Source organism: Balaenoptera ricei, chromosome 6 (genome assembly GCF_028023285.1).
Source record: "Balaenoptera ricei isolate mBalRic1 chromosome 6, mBalRic1.hap2, whole genome shotgun sequence".
Classification (NCBI taxonomy): Eukaryota; Metazoa; Chordata; class Mammalia; order Artiodactyla; family Balaenopteridae; genus Balaenoptera; species Balaenoptera ricei.
Genome location: NC_082644.1, coordinates 98700641 through 98724690, shown reverse-complemented (window position 1 = coordinate 98724690; position 24050 = coordinate 98700641). Strand labels below are relative to the sequence as shown.

Sequence of the window (24050 nt, the reverse complement as noted above, 5' to 3'; positions counted from 1 at the left end):
AAATGACAGACGACAGTGAAAATACAACCATACAAAATCTATGGGATGCAGCAAAACCAGTTCTAGGGGGAAGTTTATCACAATACAGGCCTTCCTTACAAAACAAGAAAAATCTCAACCTAACCAACCACTTCTTAAAAGAATTACAAACAAAACAAAGTCAGCAGAAGAAAGAATAAAGATCAGAGAGGAAGTAAATAAAATAATAGAGATTAAAAAAAAAAAAGAAATCAACCAATAAAAGCAAGAGCTGGTTCTTTGAAAGGGTAGACAAAATTGACAAAACTCTCCAGGCACAAAAAGACAAGAGAACCTAAATAAAGAAAATAAGAAATGAAAAAGGAGAAATATCAACCAGTAACACAGAAATACAAAAAACTATAAGGGAATACTATAAACAATTATACGCCAACAGATGTGAAAACCTAGACATAATAGACAAGTTTCTAGAAACAAAGAGCCGACCAAAATTGAATCAAGAAGAAATAGACAATTTCAAAAAACTGATCACTAGAAGTGATATAGAATCTGTAATTTTAAAAACTCCCTATAAAGTCCAGGACTGGATGGCTTCACAGGTTAATTGTACCAAACATACAAAGAAGAACTTATAACAATCCTTCTCAAACTCTTTGAAAACACTGAAGAGGAGGGAACACTACCAAAGACATTCTATGAAGCCACCGTCACCCTGATACCAAAACTGGACAAAGGTATCACCTAAAAAGAAAACCACAAGCCAATATCTTTGATGAATACAAATGCAGAAATTCTCAACAAAATAAAAGCAAATTGAATCCAACAACACATATAAAAGATCATACATGGGACTTCCCTGGTGGTGCAGTGGTTAAGAATCCACCTGCTAATGCAGGGGACACGGGTTCAATCCCTGGTCCAGGAAGATCCCATATGCTGTGGAGCAACTAAGCCCGTGCGCCACAACTACTGAGCCCACATGCCACAACTACTGAAGCCTGCGCGCCTAGAGCCCGTGCTCCACAACAAGAGAAGCCACTGCAGTGAGAAGCCCGCGCACTGCAATGAGGAGTAGCCCCCACTGTCCGCAACTAGAGAAAGCCCATGAGCACCAACGAAGACCCAACACAGCCATGAATAAATAAATAAATTTTAAAAAAAAATCATACACCAAGACCAAGTGGGATTCATCCCAACTTCACAAGGATAGTTCAACATATGCAAATCAATCAATGTGATACACCACGTCAACAAAAGACAAGACAAAAACCACATGATCATCTCAACAGATGCAGAAAAAGCTTTTGACAAAATTCAGTGTCCATTCATGATAAAAACTCTTTCCAAAGTGGGTATAGAGGCAACATATCTCAACATAATAAAACCTATTTATGACAAACCCACAGCCAATATAATACTCACTCAATGGTGAAAAGCTGAAAGCCCTCCTGCTAAAATCTGGAACAAGACAAGGATGCTCACTTTCACCACTTCTATTGAATGTAGAACTGGAAGTCCTAACCACAGCAGTCAGACAAGAAAAAGAAATAAAAGGTATCCAAATTGGGAGGGAAGAGGTAAAATTTTCATTATATGCAGATGACATGATCCTGTGTATAGAAAATCCTAAACACTCCACACGAAAACTACTAGAACTGATGATAAACGAATTCAGTAAAGTACCAGGATACAAGATTAACATACAGAAATTGGTTGCATTTCTTTACACTAACAATGAAATATCAGAAAGGGAATGTAAAAAAAAATACCTTTTAAAATCGCAGTCCCAAAATAAAAATACTTAGAAGTAAACCTGACCAAGGAGATGTAAGGCTTATATGCTGAGAAGTATAAAACATTAATAAAGGAAATTAAAGATGATTCAAAGAAATGGAAAGATATCCCATGCTCTTGAACTGGAATAATAATATTAAAATGGCCATACTACTGAAAGCAATCTACATATTTAACACAATCCCTATCAACTTACCTATGACATTTTTCACATAACTAGAACAAATAATCCTAAAATTTACATGGAACCATAAAAGACCCAGGATTGCCAAAGTAATCCTGAGGAAAAGAACAAAGCAGGAGGCATAAACCTCCCAGACTTCAGACAAAACTACCAAGCTACAGTAATCAAAACAGTGTGATACAGGCACAAAAACAGATACATGGCTCAATGGAACAAAATAGAGAGCTCAGAAATAAACCCACACACCTATGGTCAATTAAACCTTAAAGGAGGCAAGAATATAAAATGGGAAAAAGACCGTCTCTTAAGCAAGTGGTACTGGGAAAGTTGAACAGCTGCATGTAAATCAATGAAGTGAGAACATACCTTTACACCATGCACAAAAATAAACTCAAAACGCCTTAAAGTTTTATTTATTTTTAATAAATCCTCTTCAATTATGACTATGAAGAATCCCTCAGATGTGTGCATGTGTGTATATATGTAGATACATATGGAAAATAAATTTATTTTAAAATACACGGCAATGCTAAGAAATTACACCAAGCTATACTCATAAAGACATAATAAAAACATTAGCTCCAGCCTCTGTTTTTAAAAAAAGTCTAAATTTAAAATGTGCTTTTATTTATTGGAGAAAGTCCTCTGCAAGTTTCCTCTTGATGTCTGGAGCATCTGAACAAAGCTGATTCCATGGAACAAACTAAATAACTGAGGCTTTTAGCTTCTTGCATGAATTTGCTTTGGGAAGAGGCCAAATGTGGGGAAGAATTATATACTCTTCTCTAGAACTTGGCAGAATCTTTCCCCCAAATTAAGCATTCACAACTCCCAGGAGTTTCTCCTTTGCCCATACACAGCATTTTTCCCCATGAATTCACCCTTGACTTGGCCTTCAGTTTGGAAGGTCTGCACTCACCTGCTTCTACTCCAAATGAATAAAATTCCATCTTGCTCAGAGAGAGAGAGAGTAATTGATAGTAATTTGTATTCACACAAATTCTTTTTTGCTGCTTCAATATATTATTTCAAGGAAAGTGAACATCCACGCAAAGTCACACCAATATCAACAGACACATTTACTTCTATTTCCCACCCATCAGCATGGGTCCCTTTACTATTATCCATAGCAAGAGCACTATAATATATTAAAATGACATGTAAGGTACCATGTTCATTAATCCACACCAAAGAGTAGTCACAAAGCACTTGTAGCCTTTCAACGTTGGGCACTTAATTATAGATATTCTTCTTCTACTTTTTCTATTATTTTGTGAAAATTTTCAGACACACAGAAAAGTTGAATTATACAGTAAACACACCAAGATTCTAAGGTTTACATTTTGCTATACTAGGAAAAGCCTTCTTTAGTTACACAATTCTGGGTATACCTATACTCTGACTTCCTGTTAGTTTACGTAGAGTAATAAAGGTCTGGTTCTGGTATTAAAAGCATGAAAGAAATTGTTAACCTTACGCAAGAGTCAGCCACAAACTACTGTCCAAATGAACTGAGCTTTTTTCTAGACTCACCAAAAAGAGCTAACATTCTCATTTCTTCCAAAGAAAATAACTAAAAGACAGAGGTCAGTTAAGCACCATGAAGAAAAATAAATGAAATGACCTAGATACTGACAAAAACATTATGTTAAAAGAAGCAACATTTGGAGAAAAAGGAGTAACTTACTACCGCTCATGCCTATGATGCACACAGCTCACCATCCCAAATGTACGCAATACTGTTTCAGGAATTCTAATCTGTTCCAGCTCTAACACTGCTAACTGTAGCAGAACGTTCACAGGCCATAAAAACAGTCCGTATGGACACTGTAGTGATAGGAGGCTCAACCCAGTTATAACTGGAAGCACATGACCCGGCAACATATTACAAAATAACCGCTGTCAGCATAGGAAAGCTTAGAATATCAAAGGATAGATTTCGCTTTTCATTCTGCTTTAGTTCAGGGTGAAGTCATTTAAATGATTAAATTCGACCTATTGGGAGCACTAATAGCCATTAGTTGTTTATACATAAGGCTTTCCTCAAGGAACATAAAACAATTCGAAAACATTATTTAACTTTTCTTCACACTTTTGAGGTAGCAGCCACGAAACATTCCCAGTTAACTGAGGCACAAATCAATTCTGTGATTTGTCTAAGGTCCCAATATGATTCAGACCTGAAGCTGGGAATGAAACCCAATGTCCTGATTACCATAAATACCAGAAATATGCTCTCAATCAGCACTAAATAGAAGAACAGTAATTTTTACAAAATGATGCTATATGGGTTAAAGCTTAAAATCTTGCTAACGATTAAGATTATATGCAAAATAAAATAGAATTGGTGTCTGCTGAGGTCTGCTGTACAGAGCAGCTCTCTGTAATGCTAAGGTAGATGGTCTTACTCTCCCCAGTTCCCAGCAGCCAGGCCTCGAGGAGTGAGGAGTGGAAGGAAAAGTCTTCTCTGCCAGAGCCCTCCTAACGGGTCAGAGTCACTCTAGAAGGTTCAGTTTCCACTGGGTTCTTCTGTTGATCTTTGGTGGTATAAAAAGCTCAGCATCTGAAAGAAAGCAGAGGGAAATTGTGATAGGCACACTATTTTTTCTTGGCGGGAGCTGAGGCAAGTAACTCTAAGCTAAAATTAGGCAACTGGGCTTTGCACCTACAAGACGACCATCAGAACCAGAGTTAATGTTTCATCAAACTATACACCTAAGATCTGTAAATTTTACTGTATGTAAAATTTACATCAATTGTAAGAGTAAAAAAAAGTAGTGGCATGTATTCAGTAAGTAAAGTTAATGGACGGAAAATGCTTTATGATAAAGATTTCTGCAAACACACTGATCAATAAAAATGTCCATATTTTAAAAAAATAAATAAATGGAGGAGGCGGGTGATGGTTGGGGGAAATTTGTCACCGTTAGATAAAACTCTCAGGCCCTCTTTCAGTTAGATTTATGGAGTCTCTTATCTAAGTAGGAATCATATACAGGAAGTAGAGACATGAGAAAACATACATATATAAAGATGGTCTTTCTCAGTATTATTCATGGTACATCTGTATCTATGACCCATACAGTCATGAAAAATTATTTACATGAGTATTTTGAAATGTGTGAAAAATGCTCAAGATAAAATGTTTTAAAAACATGGTTTTGGTTTTCATTATACATATATACATGCATGGTACACATGTATGACTAGAAATTATTAAACCTTAATTTTCTTTGCCATACTGTACAATCCAGATTTTCTCTACTAATCATAAGTTTTATAATTTCATATACAATTACTACTCTCTACACCCCCAAACAAAATCTATGTAGACAAAAAGACCACAAGAGGTTTTGCTTATTTATAATATTGGAAAAGCCTACTTAAATTCATTGTCAACAAGCTCCATAATTTTGTTAAATACTGGGTAAACTTTGAAAGAGACTCCATCTTTTTTTAAAAAAGAAACAAGTTCTGAAAATAGTGTATCTTATTTTAAAAAATTAGGCACAACTACAATTATATTTGATTCTTAGACTTAACTAAAAATAAATACCAAGTATTGACTTATTGGCAGGAAAGAAATTATTCTGACAAACTGTATGACAGCAGGACATGGCATCTTTCACATTTCCATGTTTGAATTTCACAGCACAGAGAGAGTCATTTCACAAAAATAATTTGAGGGCTTTATCAGTTTTTCCAAGGACTTCTCTTAATCCTTTGATAGTCAAATCATACTCATTTGAAGCAATTTTGTTATCAACTGTAACAAGTCCAGTTTGGCTGTGATTTAAGCACTACTGTGGTAAAATGTTAATCCATTTTATGAAATGGATTACATTTTTGCAGACTTGCAATCAGCCTGCATGGTACTACGTTGCATCTTAACATGGAACAATCAGAAAATGCCCCATCAAGTCACTGATCCCCTACTACTACTGTTAGCTGGGAAGGGGCAGGTGAGGAATATTTGAGAGGAACTAATTTTGTGAGTAGCTCATTCGCCTCTTTTTGGATTATGAGAACTTCTCCCTTCCTAAACAATCTACACTAGTGTTCCTACACAGGGACACGGATAATACATACTCTGATAATGAGGAGCCTCAAAATTTTAAAGTCTTTAAGGCTCAGCTGGGAAATGGAAGTGCCCTTTAATAAAGCCAACTAGACCACCCTAGAGAAAGGTGTGACTGAACTTGACCTGAAGGTCAGCATCAAGCCAGCAGTGAGGAAAAGAGGGGACAGAAATCACAACTGGATTAGACACATTACAAACTAAACAATTACCAAACAGTCTCTGGTCTGAGATGAATTGTAGCATCTCAGAAATAACTGTACGTTTTGGGACTGATACCAAAGGCAGCTTGCCAGCCTCCAGGAAGAAGGGGATCTAGGGATACAGCAGTTAACTGTCTGCATATATGAGCTTAGCTGGAATGGAAGGGAGTTAATTTATTCCTGGTAGCAATATAAGCCATGAAAGTTAAACTTGACAAGGCTCCCACAAAGTCTACTTCAAATGTTATCAAAATGCTACCACAGTAGAGCATTTAAATGAAAAAATTGCGGAACATTGCCTCTCACATGCCAGAAATGCAAAATAGCAGCCGTAAAAACTGCCACCTTTTCAAAGCTAAAAAGAAGTTGCTATGCTTGAACTGATCCACATGAAGGGCAAATACTCTGGCACCAAATTGATCTGTCAAAAGGTTTTTAACCAACTTTCAAAAGAAAGCCTTTAGGGCTTTTAACTTTGAGGAATATGTAACCTAACTGATGAGAATCCTCTCCCCCGCCCCCACAAAGAAAAAAACATTTTAGGAATTCAACAGAAAATGCAGATGAAATGCTAATCTTCTTTGGATTTGTTTTCAAATTATACTGTTAATCCTAAGTATGACTAAAATGGTCCAGCTCTTAAGCAAGGAATATGAAAATGTCCCCAAGACACAATGCAAAACTGCCAATAGCCAAAAAGGATGATTCAGATTAATCCTTAAAATGTATGTGCAAATTAGACCGTTTAGGAGTCACACTTCTTCAACTGTGATGTGTCCGTATGGACTAGTGTATGCCATTGCATTGACAAGTGTGTATGTCAGAACAATTTTTTTTAATTATACATTTAATGTCACATTGGATTTCTTACCCACCAACCCAGGATCCCAACACTAAAGGCATTAAACTAATTTTACTAAAGATAGAATCTTAGAACTGAGGGAAAATAGTAGTGATTCCCCAATCTCTCCTTATACTACTAACCATCTCAACACTTACAAAAGGATACTCCTTCTGCTTGGTACTATAATAATTTAGAGAGAAAAAAATACTAACCAAGAACAGGAACTGAAGTCTTCTCTTGTTGATAAGAGGCCATGATACTATTTGCAGTAGAATTGGGACCTAGAACCTAAGTAGAAAGTAGACTGAATCAGCAAAGATTATCTTATACTTCTGCTGACTGCAAATAGCAAATCTCTACCAGCAATAAACAGCCTTTCATTTTCATTATGGTATCAAACACATATGTGATTTTAATTTGCCAGTTTCTCTAGTCTCAGTTCAGACCTCTACATCTCCTGTCCACCAGAAGGACAAGGTAATGATGGGGGGAAAACAGAAAAAGAAAATCTCAGTGATATATGCCTGGTCCTTTCCAAATAAGTGAGCCATACCCTGGGGGGAGGGGATATAATAAGAGGTTATAGACTACACAGAGCACCAGACTGTACTCAAAGATTTGTGAGAATTTTTGCATTAAAACAATTCTGTGCATATCATGGAGGAGAATGCAAACTTGCACATGTGTTCAAGGTCAACAAGAGACTTCACAGGAATTCCATGCCCGCTCAAGCCTCAGCAGGCACACTCCAGGCCCTCTGCCTCACTTCACTCAGGTCTGTGTGTTCTCTCCTGGCGCACTCTCAGCAGTGATGTCACGTGCTCAAAGCACTGCCATGTGACTATACCACGTGGTATCCTGCACATATGACATTATCATGCTTTACCAACCAAAGCAAAAACACAATTTTCCTGGGCAGTTCCCCTAGAAGACTCGTAAGTTGGTATCTTAGATGTTAACATGATCTGAATAGACGAGGATAAGGGAGGGCATGGGGAAGCATTATAAATTGTTAGCCTCGAAACCATTAGTTCTGAAGGTGATCACATTTCTTCTAGGAAATACTTATTATAGTAAATTCAAGTATTTATGAGGGGCTAATTCTCAGTTGCTTTTTTCTTTATGGCTTGTAAAATGCTTTTATATCTACCCTCTCATCTAACCTTCTAAACATTTCAGTGAAGTATACAGGGGAGTATTATCCCCATTTATAAGTGAGGAAATCAAGACCCAGTAAGCTTATAAGCCGATTTCCAGCCTCTCAGCTCCAAACCAACCCTTCCTATACACTGCTCGTGATGCTGGGACTGGGGGGCCTGAGAAAACACCCCTCCTTTGACAGCCGTTATGCTCCAACAATAGCAGACACCAGAGGGACAGGGCAAGGCTGGACGGAGGAAGGAGAGGGAATTTGTTCCCTTGCTTTCACTCAACAGTAGCTCTGTACCCCGCAGCAGCTGTTCGTTCCAGTTTCTGTTTATTTCTATACACTTAGACCCAGCCTCATCCTGCCCCCTCGGCAATACCAGCACCAGCTGGCTGCCACCCCCTTCTCCGAGGTTCAAGAACCAGCTCTGCAGGGGCCTCACCGCCAAGCGTCGAAATTCTAAGAATCCCAAACTCTTCTTTTTGTTCCTTCAGCCTTAGGGGTACAAGCGGCTGCCCACAGTTACAATCTCAGTGTTCCTTCTCTGTGTTCCCTTTCTGCCTTCTCAGTCCTCTAGTACTTGGTTAACCAGTTCCATATATTAAACTCTCTCTGATAAAATAACAGCTGTGGTTTTTGTTTTTCCTTAATGGACTCTGACTGATAAACCAGCCTTTCTGAATCAAAATTGAAACTTTGAACAATAGACCTGAGATGTAAGAGACTGAGCACATATACACAATAAATAGATGACAATACATTAGAATTCTTGATGGGACACAAACAGCTTTAACATAATTAGCAAGCTTGTTACAACAACATACAAGTGACAAGTCAAATTTACCGTAAAACAAGAGAAAAAGCAATTGTCTGGGCTTCCTTTAAAGAACTCAGATCCCACCCATAAGTCTGAACAGAGAGGTGAGAAGCCAATTCTGGTCCTAGCTTGCCCCCTACCCTGACCAATCTCACTGAAGGTCAGGGGCAACCATCTGACTTTCCCAACTTCTCCATGACAGCAGTTTCATGCATGCAGAAAGAAGAAATAAAAAGCAAACTTAACCTAGGCCAAGGTGTACTATGAACTATACCGTCAAACATAAAATCTTCTTACTGACAGCTTAAATATAAGCCTCAGACAATTTAACTATTGTATAGTATGTTTTAAGAACAGGAAAATCTTTTGCTCTCACTATTAAGAGATTGCGTGAGAGTAATAACCTGTCAAAGTGATTAAAAAAACAAAAGCACATTCTGTCTTTGAGGAAAACTTACAGGTGTAGCTGAACTCTGCTGGGGGGTGAGAGTCCAAATTTCTGGAATTGACCTTTCCATTAGCTGCAGAGTATCTTCAAAGGCCTTCTGTAATTCCCTTCCTTGCTCGTCAAACTCAAAGAGAAAGAGTATCTTTAAAATATGGTATATTTCATCTGGAGAGAAGAAATTTGAGAGTGGTAAGTTGTATCACCAGCTCCATTGCTAGAATCCTAACAGGCGTTTCTTTCCCAAGTGAAAATATCTAATAGCATACTACAATATCTCCCACATTTTCTTCTTTCTCCCCAAAAGCTGGAATAATTCAACATATCTACTACAAAAAGAAAACAAACCCACTAGAGCCAAAGCAGGAAAGCAGTGCCTCCTCCATCTTTATCCTGGTTTCAGTGATAGTCTCTCACAGCTCAGGTAGGTGGATGCCAAAGAGGAAGATGTCTAGGCTATTGGCTGAGAAGTTTTGTTTCAGGAATGCACCTTGAAGTGACGAATTTACTATGTTTTTTGTGGGCAAGAATCATCAGTATTGAGAATATACCTTTCAATTTTTCAGTGCCCTGCACCACTTCACTCAATGCCTCCAAAAGGGCCAGATCCTCCAGTGGACTCCCTTCCTTGAGGCTGTGCTTCTTCCGTTCCGCTTTGCGCCGATTCTTAGATGATCTCCTGTTAGAAATTAGAGATGTTTTAAAAGGGGCTCTCCTTGTGCTGAACAGATTAAAATGAATGTAACTATTGGCCACCAACTTTCTGGGAAACCAGAGTATATACAGATGGTATTTGTATTTTGGGGAAAATGGTGAAGGTGTTAAAATGATACATAAAAATTAAATTGGGAGAGAAAAGGCAGGAAGTAATAAGGAAAACCCTAAAAAGTGATGCCTGGCCTTGAAGTTTTGATTAAAATACAGAATAAAATCGGATTTCATCTGATAATAAGAGGTGGAAAAATGAAAAGAACAACAAACAGCTTCAATTTTGTAGCAAAAACCAAATAAGTTTAAAGGCAACAAAATTAAGTTGAAGTAAGATAACAGACATACCAGATTGGAATTTGAATATCATAAAATATATATGAATCCCACATTCTCTCCTGCCTCAGAGGTCTTTCATTATGCCATTTGTTTTGTCTGGGACTCTCACCCCAACTCTCAAAGCCCATTTCTAGGTGGCTTTCTTGCAGTTTCTGATTGCACCACACAACCTCACAGGTCTCCATTCTGAATTCCTAAAGCACAATTTGGTTTAAATGTATAATCTTGCATTGTTTTGTTTCCCAAGGTAGAGTACAAGCTCTTATAACTCACATCTCCTTAAAAGGTTTTGGTAACATCCACTACAACTAGCTCGATTATACTTCTGACCAGTTGAATTTTGAATTGAAGAAGTGTGAAATCTTTTTTCTTTATAATCTTTATATTTTTCTCAGTGGCTACACATTATAGTCACTTAGTATTTCTTAAATGAATAAAGTTAGATGTCATATATAAATTGAGTACCCAGTGTAAGTGCCATGTGGGTGATGGGCAAACACATAGGCCACGAAGCTGCAGCAGAAAACATTTCAAAGCTGATTCTAATCTCTTAGATACGCTGGGAAGGTCCTTGCACAGCTTCCACAGGGCCTTGAAGAATGTACTCCCCCTCCTGCTGCACTGTCCTGTTGGAAAACTGACCTATTTACTTGTACTTTCTCCATATACCCAGGGCACGGTCAATGTGCTAAATAAACATGATACATACGCTGATATTCTGGAGTTACTGTGGGAATATTTGCCACTCATGTCACTGCCACTCATGACACTGCTAGTTTCAGAGAAGAGATCTGACTCTTGACCGTGGGGTGCCTCATCATCTAGAAGAGAAGAACCAGACAGAATGAAAACTACCTGCAAATGAGGGTTTACCTTCAGTGGGGTAAGGGAACTACAGTTAACCAGGTCATATCTAAGGACATATGAAAACTAATACAAAGTTGACCTCAAAATGAAATAAGATAATAAATACAGTTTTATTACTGTAAACTAGTACTTTACCAAACTTTATTCTTTTTACATAAAACATTTTTATTTATTTATTTAGCTAGCTAGCTAGCTGCGCCGGGTCTTAGTTGTCACACGTGGGATCTTTGTTGCCGTGTGCAATATCTTCGTTGTGGCATGTGGGATCTAGTTCCCTGACCAGGGATCGAACCTGGGCCCCCTGCGTTGGAAGTGCAGAGTCTTAACCACTGGACCACCAGGCAAGTCTTTTTTTTTTTTTTTTTTTTTTAAAAGCACAGGAACTTCTGGAAATGAGGAGATCACTGTGTAAATACAGTAGTCCACTGCTCTGGTCGGGGTGTGGAGAGAATGTTTGGCAGAGCTCTACCTGTTGGCACCTGGTCCTGCCCCCAAGCTCTCCCCAGTACCCACAACAAAGACCCTCACAGACCCTCAGAGGCCTCGGACTTCCACTTGGCACAGTAATCACACTGCGGGAGGGAGAGTAAGCAGCTAAGACAAAGTGCGATGCTGCCCCTCACCACCCCCCAAGCGTCGGTGTCTTCAGGCGGGCACTCACCCAGATGCACCTGCTGTGCTTGCTCCTTGAGCTCTCGCACCACCAACAGACGTGCTTTATGGCGACTGAATGTGGCTGTCTGAGAGTCCAGAAACGCCATATAATTTTTCTGGGCTAAGGGTGCAGATGGAAAATAATTTGAGCACGTTTAAACAAAGGGATAAAACTAGAGTGGGGGGGTTAGTGAGGGAGTTGGAGCTTAACAAAGAAAAGAAGTTACCAGGTTTTTCAAGCAAGAATTTTTTCTTTAATGAGAAGTAACCAACATTGCTATAGGAGAAAGAACTAGAGATTGAGATTCTAGATCTTAAAGTTCATCAACATCATCCTAGAATACTCTCTACCACTAAACTTACAAAATCACCTGAACAAAAGACTTGGTATCTAACCCAAGAGAAGACTAGTAAATAAAAGGAGTGCACAGGAAGCTGTTAACAAAAATAGGAAAGTCGCTGAAATGCTTCTTAAACATATAAGTATTAGGTCTTTGTAGATGAACTGTGAGCACTTTTTCTCGGTTCTAATTAGTGGAGAAAAATCAAGTAAGAGTGGGCTAGATGGATTGTTATAGGGCCAGGAAGGATGCTTCCAGTATCCAGTTAGGAGTACCTAAAGTGAATGATACACAAAGAACCCTCCCAGTTTTAAGTAGGACAGGGTAGTAGAGAGCAGGCAGGGTAAGAATATGAATACATGTTAACGTCAGAAAGGCCAGACATTACTTACAGGGTAGACTGTGCAGAGCTTAAAATCAACCTCTACTCCCAAAGACTTTTATAAGTCAAACTGATGTCCTTCTTTTGCACTTTGCTTTTAAGGGATACAGTGAACACCAGAGTATTCTAGAACTGATAAAACTCATCTGTTATCGAGGAACCATATGCAAAGGTTCTTCTTTTTATTATTATTATTATTATTTTGGCTGCACCACACAGCATGCAGGATCTTAGTTCCTCGACCAGGGATCAAACCCGTGCCCCCTGCAGTGGAAGCGTGGAGTCTTAACCACTGGACCACCAGGGAATCCCTTCTTATTTTTAAAAAATTTTTGTTTTGAAAAAGTTTCAGACCTACTTAAAGGTTGCAGTAATTCAATGTACATACATGTACCCTTCACTTGGATTTATCAATTATTAACATTTTGCCATATTTTTGGCTTCCTCTGTTTCTACACACACACACACACACAACTTATTTTTGTGGAACCCTTTGAGAGGAAGTTGCAGATATGATTCTTCCCTCTTAAATACTTCAGCATCTCTAAGAATCAGGATATCATCTATATAACCACAATACAATTATTAAATGCAGGAAATTAACCATTTGATACAATATTATCTAATATACAGTTCATATTTGAGTTTACCAACTATTCCCAAAGATTCTTAATTGTATCTTATCACAGGTTTTTAGCATTCAAATAAGTTATGTGCTACTATTTAGCAACTTAGCATATTTAAAAACCACGGTCAGAAGTAAATTTCACACCCAGTGGAGAACTCTGATTGACTCGATATAATGAGTCCTTTCATCACTGACATGATTAAAGGATGTAATAGCACCGGCAGTACCCTCCCGTCTCCCTCTCCCCCCGCAGTTCTATACTTCCGAATCAGGAATTCTATCTAAAATGTAACCCTCACCTTCTAAAATGGAAGGCTTTACGTTGGTTTCTATAATATCTGGTCTGTTATATTTGTGTACCTAAAAAAAAAATACAACAATTTTAGGCAGGAAAACTTCAAATCACTGGAAAGTTAAGATACTTGGAAATGGATCACTTTCAGAGGTGACAGGATATTTTCCAGAGGAGTAGGCCTCCTATAAGGTAGCCAATGAAAACTCAATTCATTTCAGTAAAAATTAGTAATATTTCACATTTAGAGGACTAATTCCAAACATCAAGAATAAATTTTTAAAATGGTTTTAAAAGCACTGCTTATCCTTAGACCAGGAACCTGAACTATTTCTAACAAATTTCAGTAGCTCAGAAGACAAGGGACTCCGGCTGACACTGTCTCCCCTGTGCAGGCTCTTGCTCTGCTTAGCACTTCATGCAGGGAGGAGTTTTGAAGTCCTCTTACCAGTCTCAGAGCTTCTTCCCAGGCAGCTCCTTCTAACAGCAAGAGCACAGCTTCTTCATAATCCTGACAGGGGAACATCAAGGAAGGTAACAGGCTAATGGAGCAAGTGTGTTAGATGCCACCATAATAAACTGCAAAACTGCCCACAGAGCTGCCTCTCTCTGCCTTTCCAGCCTATCACTCACAGTCCCAGTTGGTGGGACTGGCCTGGAGTACATGCTCGATAAATACTGATGCAAGAGACAAAGGAGGGGTGTCAATTCTGGAAATGATCACAAAGCACAAGGTAAGCATCACCTCTCTACATCCCTGAGCATCAAAACCACGAGAGAGACTGTTAGAAATGCCCATTTCCCCAGGTGCACCTCCAAATCTGATTCCGGAGGTTTAGGTGGGCTCCTGAATTGACAAGTGCACACTCTGAAAAAATGGCAGACTAGAATAGGAATCTTCTAAACCATTTTTTCTTTTTTAATATTTATTTTTTTCTTTTTATTTTGAACAACTTCAAACCTACAAAAAACTGATAAATGAGTGTAATAAACACCTGCATACCCTACAGTCTTTAACCATTTGTGATGCTTATACCCTTACCACTAAAAACTTTTGATCATGTACCCCAATACATAATTACTTAATGTACTTAAAAAGCATATAAAACAAAACACGTTTTTAAAAGATGAAATATATGAGACAACTGGCTAGGTTTCTTCAAGTAATCTCTGTCATTAAAAGGGGGGTGTATACATTAGATAAAAGGGATTTAAAGGACTTAACAAAATGCAATACATGTCCCTAAACTGGAATCTAATTTGATCGATCTACTGTAAACAATTTTGGAATACTGAGGGAACTTAAATTGTAATTATTAGATGAATTAAAATGTGTCAATATGGAGAGATGAAGATCATAACCAAACACACCAAATTTACAAACAGAACTAACAGCATAATTTCATTTTGGTTAAAAATACGTGTGTGTGTGTGGAGAGAGGGGGTGGGGAAGAGAAAGGAGAGAGAAAACTCTAGAAAGAAAACAGGAGGTGCTTATAATAGCAATTTCTGAGTGGTAGGAATGAGATGTTTTTATTTTCTTGTATTTGCTTTCAGCACTTTAAACAATCTATAATACATATATACTACTTTAAATAGGTTATTTTTATTAAAAAGATTAATTAAACATTTTCTTCCCAGACCCCAAAGGATCCTTGCAGGCCTATACCACATGTCCCAGAGAAACATGGTAGGATGTGTTTTGCTTGACTGGCAATGTGTGAGTGTGTGTGTTTTATTGAGATCAAATTCACGTTAACATACACTGAATGGTTTTAAAGTGTGTAATTCGATGGTGTTTACTATATCACAATGTTGGTAACCACAAGCTCTCCCTACTTTCAAAATTTTTTTATCATCACATAAAAACACTCCATATCCATTAACCAATCCCTCCTTATTTCCCACTCCTCTCACCCCCTGGTAACTTCTAACCTGCTTTCTGTCTCTGGATTTGCCTAATCTGGATATATTGTAAAAAAGGAACCATACAATAGGTGACTTTTTGTGTCTGACTTATTTCACTTAGCATATGTTTTAAGATTCGTCCAAGTTGTACCATCTACCAGTTCTTTGTTCCTTTCTTTCCTCTTATTTTTTTTGATTGTAGTAAAATTTAATATAAAATTTACCCTTTTAACCATTTACTGTACAGTTCGGTGGCATTAAGCGAATTCACACTGTTGTGAAACCATCACCACCATCAGTCTCCAAAACTTTTTTTATCTTGCAAAACTGAAATTCTATATCCATTGAACAGTAAATCCCCATGTTCCCCTACCCCCAGCCTCTAGCAACCATCATTATACTTTCTGTCCAGATGAATTTGACTACTCTAGTTACTTCATGTAAGTAGAATCATATAATATTTGTCCTTTTATGTGACTTATTTCACTCAGCATAATGTTTTCAAGTTTCATCTAAGTTGTAGCATGCATCAAGTTTTCATTCATTTTTATGACTGAATAATATTCCTGTGTGTCTGTGTGTGTGTGTCTGTCTGTCTGTCTGTCTCTGTGCATGTGTGCATATATCACAATTTATTTATCTGTTCATCTGTCATTGATGGACATTTGGGTTGTTTTCACCTTTTGGCTATTATAATGCTCTATAAATATAAACATTTGTGTACAAGTTCCTTTGTGGACATATGTTTCCATTTCTCCTGAGTATATATTTAGGGGTGGAACTGCTGAATCATATGGTAATATTATGCTTAACTTTTTGAGGAACCACCAAACTCTTTTCCATAGCAGCTGCACCATTTTACATTCCCACTAGCAATATACAAGGGTTCCTATTTCTCCATATCTTTGACAACACTTATTTTTCATTCTTTTGATTAAAACAATTCTAGTGGGTATGAAGTGATAGCTCACTGTGGTTTTGATTTGCATTTCCTTAATGAACAATGATGTTGAACATCTCTTCATCTGGTTAATGGCCATCTGTATATCTTCTTTGGAGAAATATCTATTCAAGTCTTTTGGCCATTTCAAACAAAATGAGTTGTTTGTCCTTTCGTTCTTGAGTTGTAAGAGTTCTTTATATATTCTGGACATAACAAGGAAACTATAAAACAATATTCCTTGTGAACAAGCACAAAAGCCTCAAGTAAACTTTTAACTCCACCAATATAGGTCATACATTATGACCAAGTTGGGTTTAACTCAGGGATGCAAGATTGGTTTAACATTCAAAAGTCAATGCAGAGGAGTGATCAAGATGGTGGAGTAGTAGGACATGAAGCTCACCCCCTCCCACAAATATATCAGAAATACACATACATGTGGAACAATTCTCACAGAATATCTACCAAACGCTGGCAGAGGACCTCAGACCTCTGAAAGAGCAAGAAAATCTCCATGTAACTGGGTAGGACGAAAGAAAAAAAAAGAAAGTGAGAAAGGAATCGGGACAGGACCTGGGCCCTTGGGAGGGATCTGTGAAAGAGGAAAGGTTCCTGTACCCCGGGAAGTCCCCTCACCAGTGGGGAGATTAGCTGGGACAGAGGGGGAGCTTTGGAGCCTGGGAGGAGAACGCAGCAACTGGTTTGCAGCAGCTAGAATGGAGAGACAAACAGTGCCACCGCCCTGCACTCCCCAGCCTAAGACGCATGTCCTCTGGTATGGGCAGGGGCTGGGTGTGGAAACTCGAGCTTCAGAGATCACACCCAGGTAGACGACTGGGGTGGGCTGCACACAAACAGCCTGAAGGGACTAGAGTCTGGTGCAACCGCAACTGAGAGTGTACACGGAGGAAACCTAGGCTGCTTTAGAGGCCAGGTGCCATTGTGTGGGCGGTGCGTGAGGGGAGGGGCAGGACCTGCCACTACAGCCTTTTTCCCTGCAGGAGCTCTCAGGCAGCAGAACACCGCCTACACGAGCTCCAGGAGCAGTCATGGCTGCCCTCTGGGCTTTAGGAGTAATCACCAGCTGCCACCACCACCCTTCTGGACTCCAGGAGTGGTCATGAGCCGCCTCTACTCCCATCGCATGCTCCAGGGGTGCACATGATCTGCCAGTGCCACCGAGAACCCCAGGACCAGGCACTAGCTCCCATATCTGCACACCCCCTATCAAGGGGATGATGGCCAGCACATGCTGAGGAAAGAGGCTACAGGTATCTGTAAAAAAACAGCCCTCGTGGGACTTTCCTGGTGGTCCAGTGGTTAAGAATCTCCTTCCAATGCAGGGGATGTAGGTTCGATCCCTGGTCGGGGAACTAAGATCCCACATGCCACGGGACAACTAAGCCTGCATGCTCTGTAGCCCGCGTGCCACAACTAGAAGAAGCCCATGCGCCACAATGAAAGATCCCACATGCCACAACTAAGACCTGATGCAGCCAAATAAACAAATAAATAAATAAAAAATAAAAACAGCCCTCACACCAAAAATATTAAACCCACACAAGATACACTGGGACGGACCCACATATAAATAGCCCTCCAAGAAAAGAGTAGCTAACTGTTTCTCCTAAACTTACAGAATAAGAGAAATATAAGTAAAATGAAGAAGCAGAGGAGCCACTCACAGTTAAGACCAAGGGAATTCCCCTGAAAGAACAAATAAACAGACCTCTTCAGTTAAATAGACACCAATTTCAAAAAGGAGATAATGAAAATACTGAAAGAATTAAGGAAGGTTATTGACAGAAATGCAGAGTACTGTAAAAAAAAAAAAAAAAAAAGAGGAACTAGAAACTATAAAGTGTAACCAAGAAAAATTAGAAAACTCATTTGCTGAGATGACAACTGAACTAAAAGCAATGAACAGCAGAATAAATAATGCACAAGAACAAATAAGTGACCTGGAAAATATCAATAGAATAATGGAAATCACCCAATCAGGACAGCAGACAGAAAGGCAAATTAAAAAAAAAAAAGAAAATGAAAGCAATATAAGAGACCTATGGGATAATATAAAGCATGCCAATGGGGACTGAAAATCTATTTGAAGAAATTATGGCTGAAAACTTCCCAAACATAAAGAAGGAAACATATCCAGGTATAGGAAACACAGAGGGTCCCAAACAAGGTAAGCCCAAATAGACCTACACCAAGACATATTATAATACAAATAGCAAAAGTTAAAGATAAAGAGAGGATTCTAAAAGCAGCAAGAGAAAAACAAAGAGTTAATTACAAGGGGACCCCCATAAGGCTATCAGCTGATTTCTCTACAGAAACGGGGCTAGATATATTCAAAGTCCTGAAAGGGAAAAGTCTGCAACCTACGATACTCTACCCAGCAAGATTATCATTTAGAATAGAAGGAAAGATAAAGAATTTCTCAGACAAGCAGAAACTAAAAGAATACAGCAATACTAAACCTATCCTAAAGGAAATATTGAAAGGTCTTCTCTAAATAGAAAAGAAGTAAGAATATGTAAGAAAGAGAAAATCACAGTTGGAAAGCAAATCACCTAAATAAGCCAGTACAGAGATTTAAAAAAAAAAAATTAACTAACATGGGAAAGGAAATAGCCACCCAAGTCCAGGAAGTGCAGAGAGTCCCATACAGGATAAACCCAAGGAGAAACATGCCGAGACACACAGTAATCAAACTGGCAAAAACTAAAGACAGAAAAATTATTGAAAGCAGCAAGGGAAAAATGACGAATAACATACAAGGGAACTCCCATAAGGTTAACAGCTGATTTCTCAGCAGAAGCTCTACAAGCCAGAAGGGAGTGGCATGATATACTTAAAGTGATGAAAGGGAAGAATCTACAACCAAGATTGCTCTACCCCGCAAGGATCTCATTTAGATTTGATGGAGAAATCAAAAGCTTTACAGATAAGCAAAAGCTAAGGAAATTCAGCACCACCAAACCAGCTCTACAACAAATGCTAAAGGAACTTCTCTAAGTGGGAAACACAAGAGAAGAAAAGGACCTACAAAAAAAACACCAAAACAGTTAAGAAAATGGTCATAGGAACATACATAACATAATTACCTAAAACGTGAATGGATTAAATGCTCCAACCAAAAGACACAGGCTTGCTGAATGGATGCAAAAACAAGACCGATATATATGCTGTCTACAAGAGACCCACTTCAGACCTAGGGACACATACAGACTGAAAGTGAGGGGATGGAAAAAGATATTCCATGCAAATGGAAATCAAAACAAAGCTGGAGTAGCTATACTCATATCAGATAAAATAGACTTTAAAATAAAGAATGTTACAAGAGACAAGGAAGGACACTACATAATGATCAAGGGATCAATCCAAGAAGAAGATATAACAATTATAAATATATATGCACCCAACATAGGAGCACCTCAATACATAAGGCAACTGCTAACAGCTATAAAAGAGGAAATCGACAGTAACACAATAATAGTGGGGGACTTTAACACCTCACTTACACCAATGGACAGATCATCCAAAATGAAAATAAATAAGGAAACAGAAGCTTTAAATGACACAATAGACCAGATAAATTTTAATTGATATTTATAGGACATTCCATCCAAAAACAGCAGATTACACTTTCTTCTCAAGTGTGCATGGAACATTCTCCAGGATAGATCACATCTTGGGTCACAAATCAAGCCTCAGGAAATTTAAGAAAATTGATATCATATCAAGCATCTTTTCTGACCACAACGCTATGAGATTAGAAATCAATTACAGGGGAAAAAACGTGAAAAGCACAAACACATGGAGGCTAAACAATACATTACTAAATAACCAAGAGATCACTGAAGAAATCAGAGAGGAAATCAAAAAATACCTAGAAACAAATGACAATGAAAACATGACAATCCAAAACCTATGGGATGCAGCAAAAGCAGTTCTAAGAGGGAAGTTTATAGCTATACAAGCCTACCTAAAGAAACATGAAAAATCTCAGGTAAACAATCTAACCTTACACCTAAAGGAACTAGAGAAAGAAGAACAAACAAACCCCAAAGTTAGCAGAAGGAAAGAAATCATAAAGATCAGAGTGGAAATAAATGAAATAGAAACAAAGAAAACAATAGCAAAGATCAATAAAACTAAAAGCTGGTTCTTTGAGAAGATAAACAAAATTGATAAACCATTAGCCAGACTCATCAAGAAAAAGAGGGAGAGGACTCAGATCAATAAAATTAGAAATGAAAAAGGAGAAGTTACAACAGACACTGCAGAAATACAAAACATCCTAAGAGACTACTACAAGCAACTCTATGCCAATAAAATGGACAACCTGGAAGAAATGGACAAATTCTTAGAAAGGTATAACCTTACAAGACTGAACCAGGAAGAAATAGAAAATATGAACAGACCAATCACAAGGAATGAAATTGAAACTGTGATTAAAAATCTTCCAACAAACAAAAGTCCAGGACCAGATGGCTTCACAGGTGAATTCTATCAAACATTTAGAGAAGAGCCAACACCCATCCTTCTCAAACTCTTCCAAAAAATTGCAGAGGAAGGAACACTTCCAAACTCATTCTATGAGGCTACCATCACCCTGATGCCAAAACCAGACAAAGATACTACAAAAAAAGAACATTACAGACCAATATCACTGATGAATATAGATGCAAAAATCCTCAACAAAATACTAGCAAACAGAATTGAACAACACATTAAAAGGATCATACACCACGATCAAGTGGGGTTTATCCCAGGGATGCAAGGATTCTTCAGTATACACAAATCAATCAGTGTGATACACCATATTAACAAACTGAAGAATAAAAACCATATGATCATCTCAATAGATGCAGAAAAAGCTTTTGACAAAATTCAACACCCATTTATGATAAAAACTCTCCAGAAAGTGGGCATAGAGGGAACCTACCTCAACATAATAAAGGCCATATACGACCAACCCACAGCAAACATCATTCTCAACGGTGAAAAACTGAAAGCATTTCCTCTAAGATCTGGAACGAGACATGGATGTGCACTCTCACCACTATTATTCAACATAGTTTTGGAAGTCCTAGCCACAGCAATCCGAGAAGAAAAAGAAATAAAAGGAATACAAATTGGAAAAGAAGAGTAAAACTGTCACTGTTTGCAGATGACATGATACTATACATAGAGAATTCCTAAAAGTGCCACCATAAAACTACTAGAGCTAATCAATGAATTTGGTAAAGTTGCAGGATACAAAATTAATGCACAGAAATCTCTTGCATTCCTATACACTAACAATGAAAAATCAGAAAGAGAAATTAAGGAAACACTCCCATTTACCATAGCCATAAAAAGAATAAAATACCTAGGAATAAACCTACCTAGGGAGACAAAAGACCTGTATGCAGAAAACTATAAGACACTCATGAAAGAAATTAAAGATGATACCAACAGATGGAGAGATATACCATGTTCTTGGATTGGAAGAATCAACATTGTGAAAATGACTGTACTACCCAAAGCAATCTACAGATTCAATGCAATCCCTATCAAATTATCAATGGCATTTTTTATGGAACTAGAACAAATCATCTTAAAATTTGTATGGAGACACAAAAGACCCCGAATAGCCAAAGCAGTCTTGAGGGAAAAAAACAGAGCTGGAGGAATAAGACTCCCTGACTTCAGACTATACTACAAAGCTACAATAATCAAGACAATATGGTACTGGCACAAAAACAGAAACATAGATCAATGGAACAAGATAGAAAGCCCAGAGATAAACCCACGCACCTATGGTCAACTAATCTATGACAAAGGAGGCAAAGATATACAATGGAGAAAAGACAGTCTCTTCAATAAGTGGTGCTGGGAAAACTGGAGAGCTACATGTAAAAGAATGAAATTAGAACACTCCCTAACACCATACACAAAAATAAACTCAAAATGGATTAGAGACCTAAATGTAAGACCGGACACTATAAAACTCTTAGAGGAAAACATAGGAAGAACACTTTTTGACATAAATCACAGCAAGATCTTTTTTGATCCACCTCCTAGAGTAATGGAAATAAAAACAAAAATAAACAAATGGGACCTAATGAAACTTTTGCACAGCAAAGCTTTTGCACAGCAAAGGAAACCATAAACAAGACGAAAAGACAACCCTCAGAATGGGAGAGAATATTTACAAACCAATCAACGGACAAAGGATTAATCTCCAAATATATAAACAGCTCATGCAGCTCAATATTAAAGAAACAAACAACCCAATCCAAGAATGGGCAGAAGACCTAAATAGACATTTCTCCAAAGAAGACATACAGATGGCCACAAAACACATGAAAAGCTGCTCACTAATTATTAGAGAAATGCAAATGAAAACTACAATCAGGTATCACCTCACACCAGTTAGAATGGGCATCATCAGAAAATCTACAAACAGCAAATGCTGGAGAGGGTGTGGAGAAAAGGGAACCCTCTTGCACTGTTGGTGGGAATGTAAATTGATACACCCACTATGGAGAACAATATGGAGGTTCCTTAAAAAACTAAAAACAGAATTACCATATGATCCAGCAATCCCACTACTGGGCATATACCCAGAGAAAACCGTAATTCAAAAAGACACATGCACCCCAATGTTCATTGCAGCACTATTTACAATAGCCAGGTCATGGAAGCAACCTAAATGCCCATCGACAGATGAATGGATAAAGAAGTTGTGGTACATATATACAATGGAATATTACTCAGCCATAAAAAGGAACGAAATTCAATCATTTGTTGAGACATGGATGGATCTAGAGACTGTCATACAGAGTGAAGTAAGTCAGAAAGAGAAAAACAAATATCGTATATTAACGCATGTATGTGGAACCTAGAAAAATGGTATACATGAACCAGTTTGCAGGGCAGAAGTTGAGACACAGATGTAGAGAACAAACGTATGGATACCAAGGGGGGAAAACCGCGGTGGGGTGGGGATAGTGGTGTCCTGAATTGGGCGATTGGGATTGACATGTATACACTGATGTGTATAAAATTGATGACTGATTAAAAAAAATATATTGATACAGATAACCCTTATAAACAAAAGCTCTTAAAAAAAATTTCTGTGAAAGTGATGATAACCACAATAAACAGCAAAAGGATGAACATGAAGATGTAAAAGAAGACATCAAAATCATAAAATGTGGGGGAGGAGAGTAAGAAAATGTAGATTTTTTTTTTTCATTTCCTAGAATGTGTTTGAGCCTATATGACTAGCAGTCTAAGGCAAGCAGATACAGGATGGGGTTAACATAGTGGAAAAACAGGGTAACCACAAATCAAAGATATACAATAGATTCAAAAAACCAAAAAGAACATAAGTATAATACAAAAGAGAATCATCGAACCACAAAAGATAAAAAGAAAAAGGGACAAAGAAAAAATATAAAATCAACAGGAAAACAAGGTTAAAAGGCAATTAATACATAT

The 24050-nt window shown here is 38.0% G+C and overlaps 1 protein-coding gene and 1 long non-coding RNA gene across 2 annotated transcripts in view; one reads left to right on the top strand and one right to left on the bottom strand.

Annotated features, from left to right (window-relative positions):
• The window catches only part of LOC132367248 (uncharacterized), a 64971-nt gene that overhangs the window by 13649 nt on the left and 27272 nt on the right, over positions 1-24050 (top strand). Inside the window, exons 3-4 of the long non-coding RNA XR_009503743.1 lie at positions 14324-14436; positions 15344-15392. This is a non-coding gene — a long non-coding RNA (uncharacterized LOC132367248). The remainder of the gene's footprint in view (positions 1-14323; positions 14437-15343; positions 15393-24050) is intronic.
• Positions 2958-24050, bottom strand: part of ELP1 (elongator acetyltransferase complex subunit 1) — a 65966-nt gene continuing 44873 nt past the window's right edge. The window contains exons 30-37 of the mRNA XM_059925250.1: positions 14151-14213; positions 13710-13770; positions 12067-12180; positions 11248-11359; positions 10043-10170; positions 9505-9659; positions 7295-7370; positions 2958-4520 (exon numbers count right to left, since the gene is read on the bottom strand). Of these exons, the coding sequence (XP_059781233.1) occupies positions 4453-4520; positions 7295-7370; positions 9505-9659; positions 10043-10170; positions 11248-11359; positions 12067-12180; positions 13710-13770; positions 14151-14213 (777 nt within the window). The 3' untranslated portion in view covers positions 2958-4452. The remainder of the gene's footprint in view (positions 4521-7294; positions 7371-9504; positions 9660-10042; positions 10171-11247; positions 11360-12066; positions 12181-13709; positions 13771-14150; positions 14214-24050) is intronic.